This window comes from Phyllostomus hastatus, unplaced genomic scaffold, assembly GCF_019186645.2.
Source record: "Phyllostomus hastatus isolate PE091 unplaced genomic scaffold, TTU_PhHast_1.1 phas_contig_254, whole genome shotgun sequence".
Classification (NCBI taxonomy): Eukaryota; Metazoa; Chordata; class Mammalia; order Chiroptera; family Phyllostomidae; genus Phyllostomus; species Phyllostomus hastatus.
The window spans coordinates 21,222,283-21,237,694 of NW_025333810.1; the positions used below are offsets into that span (position 1 = coordinate 21,222,283).

Genomic DNA, 15,412 nt, shown 5'->3' on the forward strand with positions numbered 1-15,412 from the left:
ATGTGTATACCTGCCTTTTATTATCTAACCTGAAAAACAGGGGTGCGCAATAGCTAACACACACCAGAGGTCTCATGAAAGCACTTCAGAAGAAAACACAGCATTAAATGGATTTTGCTACTTTCTCATTAGAACATGCTGGTTGGTTTGAAATACCAATGACATTTTTGTTTTGCCTGCTTCTTTAAAGATGATGACTGATAACTCTGTTTGCTTTTTGTGGAATGCCTTTGACAAAAATATCCAGAGGAAATTTCAAAAGGCTTAGAATAAAATAAAATTCTTTTTCATACTCTTCCCTTGTTCCCATAGTTAGTTGCACCGTGATGAATAATAATCATAGAAAAATATTTCTAGCTTTTGATGTAAGTCCCAGTGCTAGGGTATTGATTATTCACATTTTAAATTTTGTGTGGGTGAGAAGAGTTTACTTAAGTATAACTATAATCCCCATTTTGTGCCTTCTTTGTTATTAACTACAAAAACTAAATCCACTGTATTTAGAAACCCAGTTATCTAAAGTTATCAAGGATGCTGGGTTAAGGACATTTTTTTCTTCTCTAGCATTTTTGAGAAACCTCTCCTTAAAGCCTTCTGAAGGGAGCTAGCTGGGGGTTTCTGTCCATTTTTTAAAAATTGCTTTATTGAGATATGATTTGCATACCATGGAACTCACCTACTTAAAAGTGTACGATTCAATAGTTTTAGCACATTCCCAGACATGCACAATAATCATTACAGCTGATACATGAACATGTCACGACCTCAGAAACATCCTCTGGCTCTCATCTGTCGCCCTGCCACCCCACCCTCTCTGCTCTAATAGCCACTGATCTGCTCTGTCACCGTAGACCTGCCTCTTATGGGCATTTCTTGTGAATGGGATCACACACTACGTGGCCTTTTGTAAGAGGCTTCTTTCACTTAGCATGCTTTCTAGGCTCAGCTTTGCTTTCTCATGTATCAGTACTTCATTCCTATTTACAGCTGAACATTATTTCATGGGATGGATGTACCTGTCACCCTTTCACTCAGACACTGAGATCATTACAGAATGCTTCACTTACCGACACACACACGTCCATCCACACCCACAGCCAGGCCCGGGGGGCAGTCGCAGCGGAAGGACCCTTCGTTGTTGATGCAGTGCCCGTTCATGCAGATGCCTGGGGTCTGGCACTCGTCCACATCTGCCCGGAGGGGAACACAAGTCGGGCCCAAACTGGGTAAATTTAACTTTATTTTTACCTGTTGCCAATTTGTGTTTTAATTTTCAACCCTGTGTTTTAATTTTATAATTTGTGGAAGAACAGAGATGTGATAACACATTTTTAAAAAGTTAAATATATCAGGGAAATAGTATATCTTAATGCAACTCTGAAACGTTTTAAAAAAAACTAAGTGTAAGTTTACGCATTAGGAAAAAAAGCCATACAAACTCATTTTTCATTATTTATTTGGCAACCCGGCTTAATATAAATAATATTTAATCCAAAGTTAAGTGAAGCAAATTCTTTAAAGTAAGGTAAACTTTTGTAATCACCTTTCATCTATACACACACAGTTTTAGCTATAAGGGATGTCATGGTACTAACTTTATCACTTCATAACATGAAAATAGTTTGGGGTATCTCTTCAAAATTTTAATCTGCTTCAATTTGTCAAAGGTAAATTAACATTAAATGGCTTTTCCAGAGGATGAAACAGGCCTCAAAGCACAGGGCTGCTAAAACATGAACACTTCAAGACTGTAGATTACAACACTTGTGAAAAGAAAATTAATAAAAAATAATTTCAAGAAAGCAGAAACTGATGAGATCTAGGTCATCTTTCTATGTGTTTTTAATTAAGAAACTCTGGAACGAGTTACACACTGTGACGCTACGCCACGCACTGGATGGAACGGGTTGGCAATGTCACAGCCGACCCAGCTAGCTGTGAGATGCCTTCCCAGTCCTGAGTTCCATCAGCAGAGCTACCATAGTTCTATTTATTCTGCACTCCTCTTTCTTGAATAGTCAAGAAGCATTTTTTTATTCAGGAATATGAGAATCAGTCTTGATTTTCTCCCTCTAATATCCCTCGAATTTCACTGCACTTACAGGGATTAGTTGTGAGTCTTATGTAGTACTCAGATAAATTTGTGCAGTTGAAGGCAGAAAGCATTCACAGAGTTAATTTTGTCTAAAAGGAGAAAACTGAAAACAAAAGTTGCTTCTAACTAGGAACTGCAATTTTTTTCATCTTACTAAATCCCAACTGTGAGTACACACGTAAGATAGCCTTACTTATTTCCGAGAGGCATATCTTTTGCTTACTAAAGTTATCACTAGAGACTGGCCTTCAAAATGGCTTTATAAACAACACAGTTGATAGAAATATTTAAATTATCTCTTCACTAAATCAGTGTAACATTATTAGATAATAATCATCACAAATGATGTATAGATTAGCTCTGTGGAAATTATGTAATACAAAGCCAATAATAAATGACAGCCAAAAATCTAGTCCTGAGAACACATAAAAGTGAAAACCTTTTAAGACTTTTCTTTCCATTTTTTATTCAGACAATGAGTAGAGAGAAATTATTTCTACAATGTCTCTTTCAGACTTGTGAGAACCAGTGTCTTAATTCCCTTAATTCTTCTTGTATCATTGTTATTTTTGTAAGGATATTACTGTTCCCTATATGACAATGTGTGTTTTTCTAGGAAGTTTTAGACACCTGCCTTACTGAATTATCAAGAGATATGAATAATATGAAATCCACATGAAGAAACTGAAGCAACTCTTGCGTGATTCATTCAGAGACAAAAGATGGTTTCAATCACAGTGACTTTCCTATCTCAAAGCCACACATACCAGTACAGTAACGCCCATTTGGAGCCAAGACAAATCCTGGTTTGCAGATGCACTTGAAGCTGCCATCTTCATTGATGCACATCCCATTCAAACACATGTTGGTGGTTGTACACTCATCATGATCTGTGGAGAAGACAGAGGAACTCACACCACTGGCCGTGAGGGGACCCTTTTCCTCTCCTTCCACAAACAACCACCAAATTCCACTACGTAAATGAGCTATGTGCTCAAGGATTTTTTCTTCCCTAATATGAACACCAACTGAGTGACAGCAAATAGTGTGTAGAATGTGAAGGGCCGTTAGTTTAAGGGGTGTGAAGAAAAGAATTAAGTAAATTTTGTGCTTAGTGGCCATTAAAATCACAGGGGTAGTGTTTTATTTTGATAAAAGTTAATATGATTTCAGGAGTTCCTCCTTTTCTAAGGGAATTAAAGCAACAACAAACCTCACTCTATTTAAAATAACCTGGACTTTCATTAGTGGGTGAAATGTGGGTTGCTGTGTGCACAGAGTATTTTTGTGGAGCACTGGTACCTGCTGTACTGCTAGACAGCACCAAGACCACAAATTTAGAGATTTAATTTTCAAAGAGGCCAAATACTTTTGTATTCCTCCAGGCTGAGGATGGGGGAGATCTGTTCTACCTTGTCAGTGTTGTATCCCCAACATGTGAAATGCAACAGGTAGTCATAGTTATTATAAAGAACAACTGCTACTTACAGTTAAACATATACCACAAAAGAAATTTCCAGAAGCAGTGAAGTATCCCTTGTTATAAATTCCTTGTTATAACATTTCAAAAAAAAAAACCTGTTGTTTCACTTAATAGTCTTGTGTTAAATGCATTATATTTTCCCTAAGTCACCTGAAGAACTCTCCCATGTGTCGTGTGAGCTTGCAGGGAAATACTATATATGGTTCTAAATAAAAATGCATATCCTTTAAAAATCTCTTGCAAGGGAGAAGGCAATTTCCATACCAACACAGTTTTTTCCATCTGTGGTTAATTCAAAACCGGCATTGCAAATGCACTGGAAACTTCCATCTGTGTTCACACATCGACCGTTTTTACAAAGAACCCCATTCTGGATGCACTCATCAATATCTGGGAACATTAAGAACAGTCAAACATTATTCTTATACAATAATTATAGATAAAAACAGTAAGATAATACATTTAATTTCAAATATCCGGTTTATTTTTACATGTAATATACAAAATCATGCTGCTTCTTTAGCAAAATTTCCATTTCTCACCACCTTTTTTTTCTTGGATAGGTAGATGTAAGAAATCTTAAAGCCCTGACTAGCTGAAGAGGGAAGAGAGAGAAAAATGAAACGGGGTGTGCAGTGAACCTAATAGAGGGCAAGTAGGGAAGCTGTTTTTGACACAGGTTTGCAGACCTTAAACGTCAGAGCAAGGAGTTGAGTAAGAATAAAGTAACTACAGAATATTTGAATTAAGAGCAACATGATATGAACCTCTGGAGTAAGTTTGTTTAAGCAACTACCCGTGGGTGAATAGGAAATGAAAGGGAAGACAAGCAGAGTCCTCTGCTAAAAGAATAATGAGATGAATCGGCAGTGAGGAATACAGCTTGGACAACAGTAAAAACTAGGCATGATTTGGTGTTGGATAGTGTGTGGGGTTCAAAGAAAACAGCAGATGAAAACAACTACAAATATTAAGTTCCGTTAATCAGAGAGCAGTAATGCTACTGATGTTACTTGGAGAAAGGAAGCCGTGATCTAGGGAAGAAAGATAAACTGAAAGCTTGTGAAGCCGAATACCACATTGCCTGGATTATATATGCAAACAGTGTTTATGTATAAAGGAACCCCTTCTGAAGGTAGTATTAAATAAATCTGTAATAACATAAGAGCACTTATTTCATTCCATGTTTTATTTTAATGAATCTACTTTTAACCTCAACAGCCTGGGTCGCTGTATTTCACGGAACATTTTCATATGTGAAAGCAAACTGCCTTACCAATGCATGCTTGCTTGGTAGGAGTCCTCTGGAATCCAGCATGACATTTACAATAATAGGATCCAGGTGTGTTAACACAATCTCCATTAGTGCAGGGATTTGATGTGCATTCATCAACATCTGCGAGCAGCAAAAGAAACCATTATAGACTTCACTCTATTTCTAGAAATGTTTGTTTAAAGTACATTTAGGCCCCCCAGATTTGAGAGGGTAGTCAGTGGTAATAATCTAAATAGCAGAGTATTTATAAATGAAGGAACATTCCTTTCTTTAAATACTGAGGCCAATATGGAGATTTATAAAAATATTGCCTATTGGAGAGTATAAGTGAAACTGCTTTAATCAAGAAATTATGATTTGTCTTTTTTAAAAAAGATTTTATTTACTCATTATAGAGAGGGAAAGGGAGGGTGAAAGAGAGGGAGAGATACATCAATATGTGGCTGCCTCCCACGTGCCCCTCACCAGGAACCTGGTCCACAGCCCAGGCATGTGCCCTTGACCGGGAAACAAACCAGCGACTCTTTGATTCACAGGCCAGCACTCAGTCCACTGAGCCACACCAGCCAGGGCAAGAAATTATGGTTTTTCAATGTGAGTAATGCACAGTGGTTGAAAGAAAGGGCTCTGTAAAGACACAGCCATGAGTCCAATAGGCTATTGCGCTTATTATTTTTAGTAGTCTAGGCAAGTGAATAGACTCTCTAAGGTTTAGTATAGTGTTAGAAGATCAATTGAAGATTTTTGGAAATATATATATGTATATTACATACTGTCACTGCTATTAGTTTTAATGAGATAGATGAATTATGTGATTTATTATTTTTGTGAACTCAACTATATATGTAACCATATATGCACTGAGGCTTGGTAACACTTGAAGTAACAAACATAGGATGAAGTAGAAAATAAAAATTAATTAAAACAAAGCTTATTGCTCTGGCTGGGTTGCTCAGTTGATTGGAAAATCATCCAGATATGCCAAGGTTGCAGGTTTGATCTCAGGTCAGGGCTAGTACAAGAATCAACCAATGAATGCATAAATAAATGGAACTCAAATGGATGATTCTCTCTTCCCCCACCCTTCCCCCCTCTCTCTCTAAAATCAAAAATTAAAAAATAATAAAAAACAAACAAAGCAAAGCTTATTATCTTCATTAGCTTCACATTTCTCTAAGATCTTGTAACTGGCACAAGAATTTTTCTTTAACATGAAATCAAATTTTATGCAAATACTAGGTCGGATCCTAAATAAGAGAAATGTCCCTGTCTTTCATTCCTTGTAGAGGCTTGATTAAATGCAAACCCATTGCAGAATTCAGAAACTATACAACCGAATGGCAGTCTCAACAGTTTGGAAGTCAACTCCCAGAGAAATCACACGGACTGGTGTTAGAAAAAGTTTAATTTATCTTCTCTCAGGAATACCAACTAAATAATATTTTGAATGCTGGCAAATTAAAAACCTGGCTGGCTGGTGAGGGCATAATGACTTGTCATTTCATATATATGTAGAAGCCATTAACATATACAATTTCAGCTAAATTGGAGAGCACAACAATAAAATCAATTCACAGGTTTAACCTTTTAATAAACAGATTACTCTTTTCACAGATGTTCTTAAAACAGGAACTGTACTCTATCAAACTCACCAACCTCAATTATATAAACACTCAGATGGAATGCAATTAAGCTCTCTCTAGTAAAGGAGGGGAAAAATCTCTAGCAAATAAAATAAAAACAACAAAAAATAACAAGATTAAATATTTTTTCAATTCATCCAAAGGCACCTTCGGCCCATTAACACTCACTTACATTTAAACTTGTGGTTGATAACATCAACCAAAATTCTACTGAGCCAAAGGAATGAAGCAAAATGAGAAAAGAGAGAGTTTAGAGCATTAGCAAGTATATAAAGTATAATTAAGAAACTTTCCATTTCAATGTCTCTGGTTGCATTTTGCTTGTTTTGTTAATTAGGTTCCACTTATAGGTGAGAACAAACTGACAGAAACCAGAGGGGAGGTGGGAGGGGATAAAGGTGGAGGGGGGAGGGGTTGTCAGGAACAGGTATAAAGGACACATGGACAAAAGCCAAAGGCAGGTCAGGTAGGAGGGAGTGGTGGGGGGAAAATGGAGACAACTGCACTTGAACAACAGTAAATAAATAAGATAAAAAATTTAAAAAATAAGAAAAAAGAAACTTTCCAATATCAGATACCACCTTCACTTTTCGGTATCGAAGATCCCTTAAGTTCTCTGTGATTATGTAATATCGAATGAAACAATTAAAAATGTGTTGTAGATGCATCTTTATAGAAGCTTCATTGAAAAGCTCTGTTCTGGTGAATTACATGGGAACATGCACCCAACCCTCTCTCAGGGAAAGTTTCTGGGAAGCTGGGCTACTTTTCTGGATGGCTTCCTCCCCTTGGAGAACCTGTTCCCAAGGACCCCAGTTGCTATGACAGCTCTGCCAGTTGTTTCGCCTCCATTCATTTCTGGGGCTAAAGGACCACTACTTTTTGGAAGGAGAATAATCACCAAAAAACTGTTAGTGACTTTACAATCTGTCTTTAAAACCCCATTTGCTTTCTAGGATACTGTAGGACTAATCATACATGAGCACGGCCACATTCTGAACCGCACACCTCAAGCCTCCACTTTACTCTGAGTCTCACAGTCTCCCACTTCCAAGTGTTCACCTCTGTCTGCCTTGTGTGGAGGACTGCAGACACCTGCATACCACAGTCTGTGCACGTTCACTTCTTCCCATATTTTCACTGGGGACTGAGCATTTTAAAGCAAAATTCACAGGACTTTAAACTCTTAAAGTTATGAAGAAGTAATTTTAAACTCCTAAAATAAACTCCTCAGATAACTGAGAAAGACATGGATTATCAAAATGGTTAAATTTTCAAGATACTATTGGGGTAAGACATATTAACCCTTGAAAAGGTTAGCAAACACTTTTAATTTGCAAGGGCTCTACAATCACCTCTGGCCCTACAGAAACAAAAATTATTTCTTACTATTCCAAAATAGAATAATTTAGATGAAGTTAAAAACCACTGCTAACAGCAGTTTGACTTATATAGACAGTAAAAGAGTCACAAAAATCCATTTTGGAATAGAACTCTCAGGAGAAAAAGAGAACAATGTGATGAGTAAATATAACTGTTTTCAGGTCTCAGGAGTAACTAACTCATAATAGGAGAATGAGCTCGATTCTACTTTTGTTGTCTTTGAACCTTCAATACAGTTGTTACTGCCTTTCAGGCCATCCCACATCCTCAGCATCTCACTGAAGTTCCCAAAGAGCAAGGGCAGTCTCTGATTCCTCCAAAGGCAGGTGCAATGAAAACAGTTACCACTTTATCTTGGGCTTATATCCTCTGTAACTTTTTCTGATATCCCAACTTGTTGTTTATAAACTCAAACTCACACTGGCTAGACGTTGACAGCAGAAAGAGTATAGCATGAAAAATATTAAAAACTAGCCCTGGCTGGTGTAGCTCAGTGGATTGAGCTCGGGCTGTGAACCAAAGTGTTGCAGGTTCGATTTCCAGTCAGGGTACATGCCTGGGTTGCAGGCCATGACCCCCAGCAACCGCACATTGATGTTTCTCTCTCTCTTTCTCTATCTCCCTCCCTTCCATCTCTAGAAATAAAGAAATAAAATCTTAAAAAAATATATTAAAAACTTAACTTCTGAAAATATGCCCCAATACTAATCTTTGTCCCTACTGATTACCATAGAAAGATAACTCTGCCTATGTCTTTCCTTTTCAGGGCTGGATGATGGGATCACATTGGAATGGAACTGTTTGCAGTCATGTGTGGGTAGAACTCAGAAGTCTGAGGCTTACACTAACATACTAGCTGTGCAGACACACGATCCCAACACTACATAAGACAGAGCTTGGGTCCCAGGAAAAGTAAGGACCTTAAGACACCCATTTCATGTGACTGGCTCATCTCTATGCATCTGGAGTTGTATTAACTAGGCATCAGTCTTGGGAGAATTGAAAGAAGTCACTGGAATCACTTTTTGCAGAGTTTAATTCTCTAGAGGAACCCTGGTTAAGAAGGCTGGATTGCCAGCGTGGCTGCAGAAAGAACTGTTGATCCCTAAAGGTAGTTTATACCAAAGGTTCACAAACTCTCCCAGACGAGAGGTGTTTTACTAGCTAGAATAAAGTGTGCCCTGGCACTTACATGAAATAAATGGTGGTCTCTGGCTAATTTACAGAAAATACTTAACTTCTGGCCTACATTCAGCTTTAATTAGTGAATCTTGCAGTGACACATGAATGACAAATATTAATAGCAAAACAAAAAAAAATCAATAAAATTTCAGGTTGACAAACTGAAACTGTGTACATATGCCTAAAAGGGAGTATTTTATATATTATATACTTATAATCCTGTTTTCTGGTGGTAAAAACATTTTCCACTCATATAATAATAATAAATATATCAGTATTTCACGGTGTTTCAAAAATAATCACCTGGTCTGTGACTTAAACAAGCACCAAGCAGTATTAGCTAAGCCAGGGCTGCTGGGCGTGGTTGGTTATACACGGCACACCCTTAGGGCACACCCAGGGTGTGATTGGTACCTGAGCCACTGCACATAGGGATCCTGAGAGAAGCCTTATTTAATCATTTTATCTTGTAGCTTTGAACATAGTTTAGAATGATCATTTTTCCAAAACATCATATTTGACTCACGTTTTCCTTCATAATCATAGTCCACTTAGACCTTTTTAGCAAAATTATAATCCTCACTCTCCATTTCTGGTCTCTCATCTATATTTTATAACAGAAGACCTGAACCTAAGTCTGATATTTAGTGTTATGCTAATTATGAAACATACACATACACGATCACTTGCTAACATGAAGAATAAATAAAATAAACCTCAAAAAGGCTCAATTCCCATATTCCTAAATCTGCTCTTAATAGATCCTCAAAACTCTGTTCATTATAAAATCCAGAAGATTTCTTTTCCCTCACTGTATTTGAGTGTTCTGTCATATTTAACACTTAACACTACTTTTCTCTTGAAAGTGTACCCATGCACAGCTTCAGTGACATAATACTTTCTGGATTATTTTTCTGTCTCTCCAACATTCTTACTGTTTTCTTTATGGACTTATGTTGCTTTGCACAGGATTCTAGCTGCAGTACTGTTACCCCTTCATTCTTCCTGTTGTTCAGTCTGCGAGACAATGTTCACCCTCATGGTTCTAATGCTACTTCTGTTACTGACCTGTAACTCCAGCCCTGAACACTCCCCTTAGCTTTCTTTAGATCTCTATAATTAAATGTTCTAGACACCTAAAACCCTATGTGTCTAAAAAAAATCATCAACTATTTTTCCCCAATCTGTGCCTTCCTCTGCATGTTAACGTCACCATGGTATGTCAGGGTTGTTCAGCTAAGAAGGAAAGAAAGCAAGGAGAGGCAGAGACATAAATCTCAATATTTAGGGCGGGGGATTCTTGAAGTGGCCTGGCTCAGCATTAGGTTAAGGGAGCATGTGGAAGTCATGTACACAGCAGAGGCAGCTTGGAAATTAGCTCTACTTCAAAAAGATTTTTTTTTCTCTCATACTCAGCCCAATTTGCTCTTACAGTGTAAAAGCTATCAAAACCTAAGAGGGATTAAAGACTCATGAGCTTACCTATGCAATCTCCATTTGCATCCTGCTTATAGCCCATGTTGCACTCACATCGGTAGCTAGAAACAGTAGGTATGCAGCGTCCGTTTAAACAGAGATTAGCATGGTGCTTACAGATATCTATGGTCTGGTTGAGAATAGCTATGGAGAATTAAAACACAAGTGATATTTTATCTCTATACCGTGGATTATATTTCTTAGAATTTTTTTAAAAGGATACCTAATAGTACATTAATTAAGTATATATATCAAAAGTTCACATTATTTTATATTATATTAAAACATTGATGATGAGTATCTAAAAGATATTCTTGAGACAAATGGTTGTAACTTGCATTTGTTAAGTTACGCATCTGGAGACTTTGCCCACAATAATATCTTTAAAATTTCAGGAATGTTCTACTGTACATTTGAATGCTTGCCATTTCTTTTTCTGTAACTGTGCTGAGTATTCAGATATAGTAAAGAGGCAATGTGCCAAAAAGAATAAACACCACACTGCAGGACATCATTAAATATTATTAGCAAGAGCCGTTCTTTTCAAAAGAGTGAACTTAAATGTCAAGTATGCCAATGCCAATTCTGGCCTGAAGCCCACGGTTCTCAATTTCTTAAGTTATTCAACAAAACAGGGTGAGGAAAAGAAAGATATTTCATTATAATATTTGGATAGGCACAGAGCAAGACTTATGCAGTTTATCTCAGTTGAGAAATGATTCTGGAAGTCAGTCAAGGGTTGTAAGAACAGGGCAGCTGCAAAGGGCCAAGTGAAACACACGGGAACCAGAAACGCGCTCTCGCACGGTGTCATCTAGACCTCAGGGTTACCGCGCTCTCATCTGTGTTTTCAAAGAAAGCCTGAGTCACTCATTCTTTTCCCCAATTTAAAAAGTTAATGAAACATAAAAAATAATATTTTTCTTACGAATTCTATATGACCACATTATATTTTAGACCCTGAAACAGATTTTTACATGTATACATATACATACACACATCTCTTGGGAAAAATGCTAGAAATTATACCATTTAAGGCAGAAAACTAAAGGGTTTATAAAAACATGAACGAACACTCACTCAGTCCAGTGATGATGGGCCCCTGGCCCCCGGCCCCTACACCTGCTCCCCCAACACCAGGAGAAAAGCCATTGCCTCCAGGGATGGGGATGAAGCCTGTCCCTCCAGGGCCATAGCCATTGCCATTGCCATTTGGGGCAAAGCCATTCCCCCCAGTGCCTCCAGGTCTGGAACCAGCACTTCCTGGGATCCCTCCTATTGGAAGCCCATCCACGCAAAGTCTGTGGTATTCCTCTAGAGAAAAAGAAAGGTCAGTTAAACACAAATGGATGTCTTTCTGCATAATAAAAGCAATCTGTATACTGTAATGGTCATTTTAGCTTATGTACACTACATGATGTGAATAAGTAGGGTATTATCCTGGTAAATATTTTCAATGCTAAAAAGTAGCAGGAAAAGGTATAAATGTTCCAGAACAAAATCAAAACCTGCATGTCATAATTTAACTAAGTTGCATAACCAAAGAATCATCTATAAGAGCATTTTGATTATATGTACTTTAGTGAAACTCATCAAGTTTCAGATTAGCTATGAATGCAAGAAATTTAACTGAATAGATGAAAATTAAAGCTTTAAGTAATTCATTCTATATATTCCACTTTGCTTGAAATGCCATCAGTATTGCACCTATATATGTTTCCTATCCCTTTTCTTCCCTTTAAGGGATTAAGATGGCTTCAGAATAGCTTTTCCAATGTGGATTTTAACAGAAGATAGTACTTAATAAGCTGTTACATCTGCTCCTTATTTATCCAAGTATCAAAGTTGAGCAGAAAGAAGAAAGGATAGTCATCACCTTTATTTCCTTAATTGTTCTCATAATTAGGAAACTATATCACAAGAAATGAAAACAATTTTACTCAATTGTTTCAGTATTAATAGTACTAATATACATTACTAGTGAAACTACGAGTTTCCAAAATTATGTACTACACATTAACTCTGGTTTTTAAAAAATTTTACAACTCAGTTTTGATATTTTATAGCTTAAAAGTTGTGAAAGAATATGCCTTATTTTTCTCCATAGCAAACATATAGGCACATATTTGTATAGGCATAGTTCAAAAAACTTAATTATTTTCAAAATAATACTTTAATATGAAGACAATATAATAAAATATATTGCGCCCTGGCTGGCGTAGCTCAGTGGATTGAGCGTGGGCTGGGAACCAAAGTGTCCCAGGTTCGATTCCCAGCCAGGGTACATTCCTGGGTTGCAGGCCATAAACCCCAGCAACCGCACATCGATGTTTCTCTCTCTGTCTCTCTATCGCCCTCCCTTCCCTCTCTAAAAATAAATAAATAAAATATTAAAAAATAAAATATATTGCTATACCTTTATGTGATAAACATTCATTGTAACTAACTATTCATATTATATTAACAAGAGAAGCTACTGCTCATTCATTCTAAAGTAATTTCCCAATTTAGCTTCAGCTATATGGCAGCTAATACAGAGTGTATGAGAGGCATCCTCCTACTCTTGTAGCCTTCGTTTTCAGGTCATCAAAAAAAGGAAATGTCTTAAAGGATTGGGACATTATAAGATAAGGGTACTTCTGAAATGGAATATAAATGAAAGTTGAACTTTGTCAGTCAAAGATATTCAAGCTCTGGAATGAAAGACCAGGTTTTAAAACTGAATTGAAATGCAGATGTCCAAAATCATTTTTTAAAATATTTGCACAAAGACAAATGATAATCAGCTTTCAGGAATTCTTCTGATATTAACAAATTGGGTATAATCAAAACTGATCCCAAATAAACAATGCCACCCTATCCCTCACAAAAACACCCAAGTCACATTGAAGACAATAACAGGAATACAGACATGACGTGACTTCAGAAACAAGAGCAGAGTATATTAGGACCTTAGTACAAATGGTCTTAACGCTGCCTGCCTGAGGAGACCAGCAGCCAGGAGCTCACCAGAGCCTCTGACGGGGCAGGCTTCGGGGATGGTTCCAAGGCCCCAGCAGCGGCCGGGCTCACAGCAGCATTGCATTTTTGTCATTCTGCCTGGAAGCTCTTGTGCACAGCGACCATTCACCAGGCCTGAGAAACATGTGCCTGTTCTTTGATCTGAACATGTAAAAATAAAACAGAAGATATGGCAGAATTATCTCCGATTCTTACATCAATCATTTCACACAAATGAAGTGAATTATTTTATTTAATCTCTAGGGTATCTTTTTATTTTCTTAATTTCTATTACATTGATTCATTCCTTTACTTATTTACTGGCCAATAAGTTCATTGAGCACCTATTCCATGCCACATCTCAGAGATACAAACATGAAAGATGTGAAGCAGGTATGAGCCCATAGTGCAGGGAGAAGCTAACTCAGACAGATTCGGACCTTGAAAGAAAGCAAAAACCCATCACATCCTAGATCATCCAGTCCCCTGCTGACCTGCTGATGTGTGCTATTGTTTGCCACTGAGATTTTTTGTGGATGTTTGTTACACAGCCATATCTGACTGATACAGGTCAATTTTAGAAAAGTTGATCAGAAGCATCTCTTTGAGACAGAGACTTGAATAAAGTGAGATCATGAATCATGTAGTTACCTAAAATAAGAGCTGTTCAAAGAGAAAGAAGGAAATGTGTTTGGTATCTGTGAAAAACAAGAGTCCAATGTGACTAGACAAAAGCATGCAAAAGGGGGAGACTATGAGCTCAGGGAGATACCAAAGGCAAGGTCACATAAAGCCCTGAAGACCATTAGGGAAGGACTTTGGATTTTACTTGGCATTTTTTAAGAGTTATTGGATGGTTTAAAGGAGACGAAACACAATAGTTTATATTTTTTAAAAAATCTCTTTGGCCACTGACTGCCGTGAGCACAGGAAGACCTGTGAAGATGACACTGAAGACCTTCAGGTGAGAGATGATGGTAGCCTGGATGAGGGTGGTGGCAGTGAAGATGATGAGAGGGCAGGTGTATTTTGAAAGCACAGCCAGTGGGGACTTGCGTGGGTGTGGAGAATGAGGGAAAGAGGACATTTCCTGAGTTTTTGACTTACACAGCTGGGGTGGGGATAACAAGGGAAGAAGTAGGATTAGAGGGCATAATACAAGGCTTGTCTTTAACGTGTTATATTTAGGATGTTAAATGTGTGAGCTTGGAACCCAGGGGAATGGTCAGACTGAAGACACATACCTGTGAATTTATCAGTGTACATACATGGTATTGGAAGCCATGAGGATGGACATTTTCAAGAACCAGGGGGTCATTGATTTTGTCAAATGGTGATGTAAAGTAAAGTAGGTGCAGACGCAGAGTGACCACTGGGTTTGGCAGGACTGCTATGATGAGTGTTGTGTGTTGTCCTGAAGGACTGGGGAGAGGGAAGTGACGTGATCAAACGTGACTCTAATAAAGGTCACTCTGGCCACAGTGTGGAGAAGGATCAGAATGGCAGATAAAGGGTAGAAGATATCATCAAAAGACTACCTAAAGAGTAAAAATGCACAAAGATAAAATATTAATATCATCTGTAAACTATGGGTTTATAATTGAAGCTACTCTTATTGTAAACAATGAAAAACCCGTGAGACTTATTCACTATACATTATTCAACTTTTATCAAGATGCTTTCAAGGAACATTTTGTCAATGGCCACAAGAAGAAAGATGTAGCACAACCATCAGGAGCTGATAGTAATAATGCCCTCAAAACTATTAATTACAAATGATTCCATTAATAGGTAAAGCCTAATTTTCTTGCACTAGAGATAGTTTAAAATAAATATATTATTTTTTCAAATGGTCCATAGTATACCCCAGATTG

The 15,412-nt window shown here is 37.5% G+C and overlaps 1 protein-coding gene across 1 annotated transcript in view; it reads right to left on the reverse strand.

Moving 5' to 3' along the window:
- Positions 1–15,412, reverse strand: part of FBN2 (fibrillin 2) — a 256,232-nt gene that overhangs the window by 98,279 nt on the left and 142,541 nt on the right. Inside the window, exons 9-15 of the mRNA XM_045838059.1 lie at positions 13,548–13,700; positions 11,619–11,852; positions 10,545–10,682; positions 4,855–4,974; positions 3,843–3,968; positions 2,863–2,985; positions 1,068–1,190 (exon numbers count right to left, since the gene is read on the reverse strand). Coding sequence (XP_045694015.1) covers positions 1,068–1,190; positions 2,863–2,985; positions 3,843–3,968; positions 4,855–4,974; positions 10,545–10,682; positions 11,619–11,852; positions 13,548–13,700 — 1,017 coding nt within the window. The remainder of the gene's footprint in view (positions 1–1,067; positions 1,191–2,862; positions 2,986–3,842; positions 3,969–4,854; positions 4,975–10,544; positions 10,683–11,618; positions 11,853–13,547; positions 13,701–15,412) is intronic.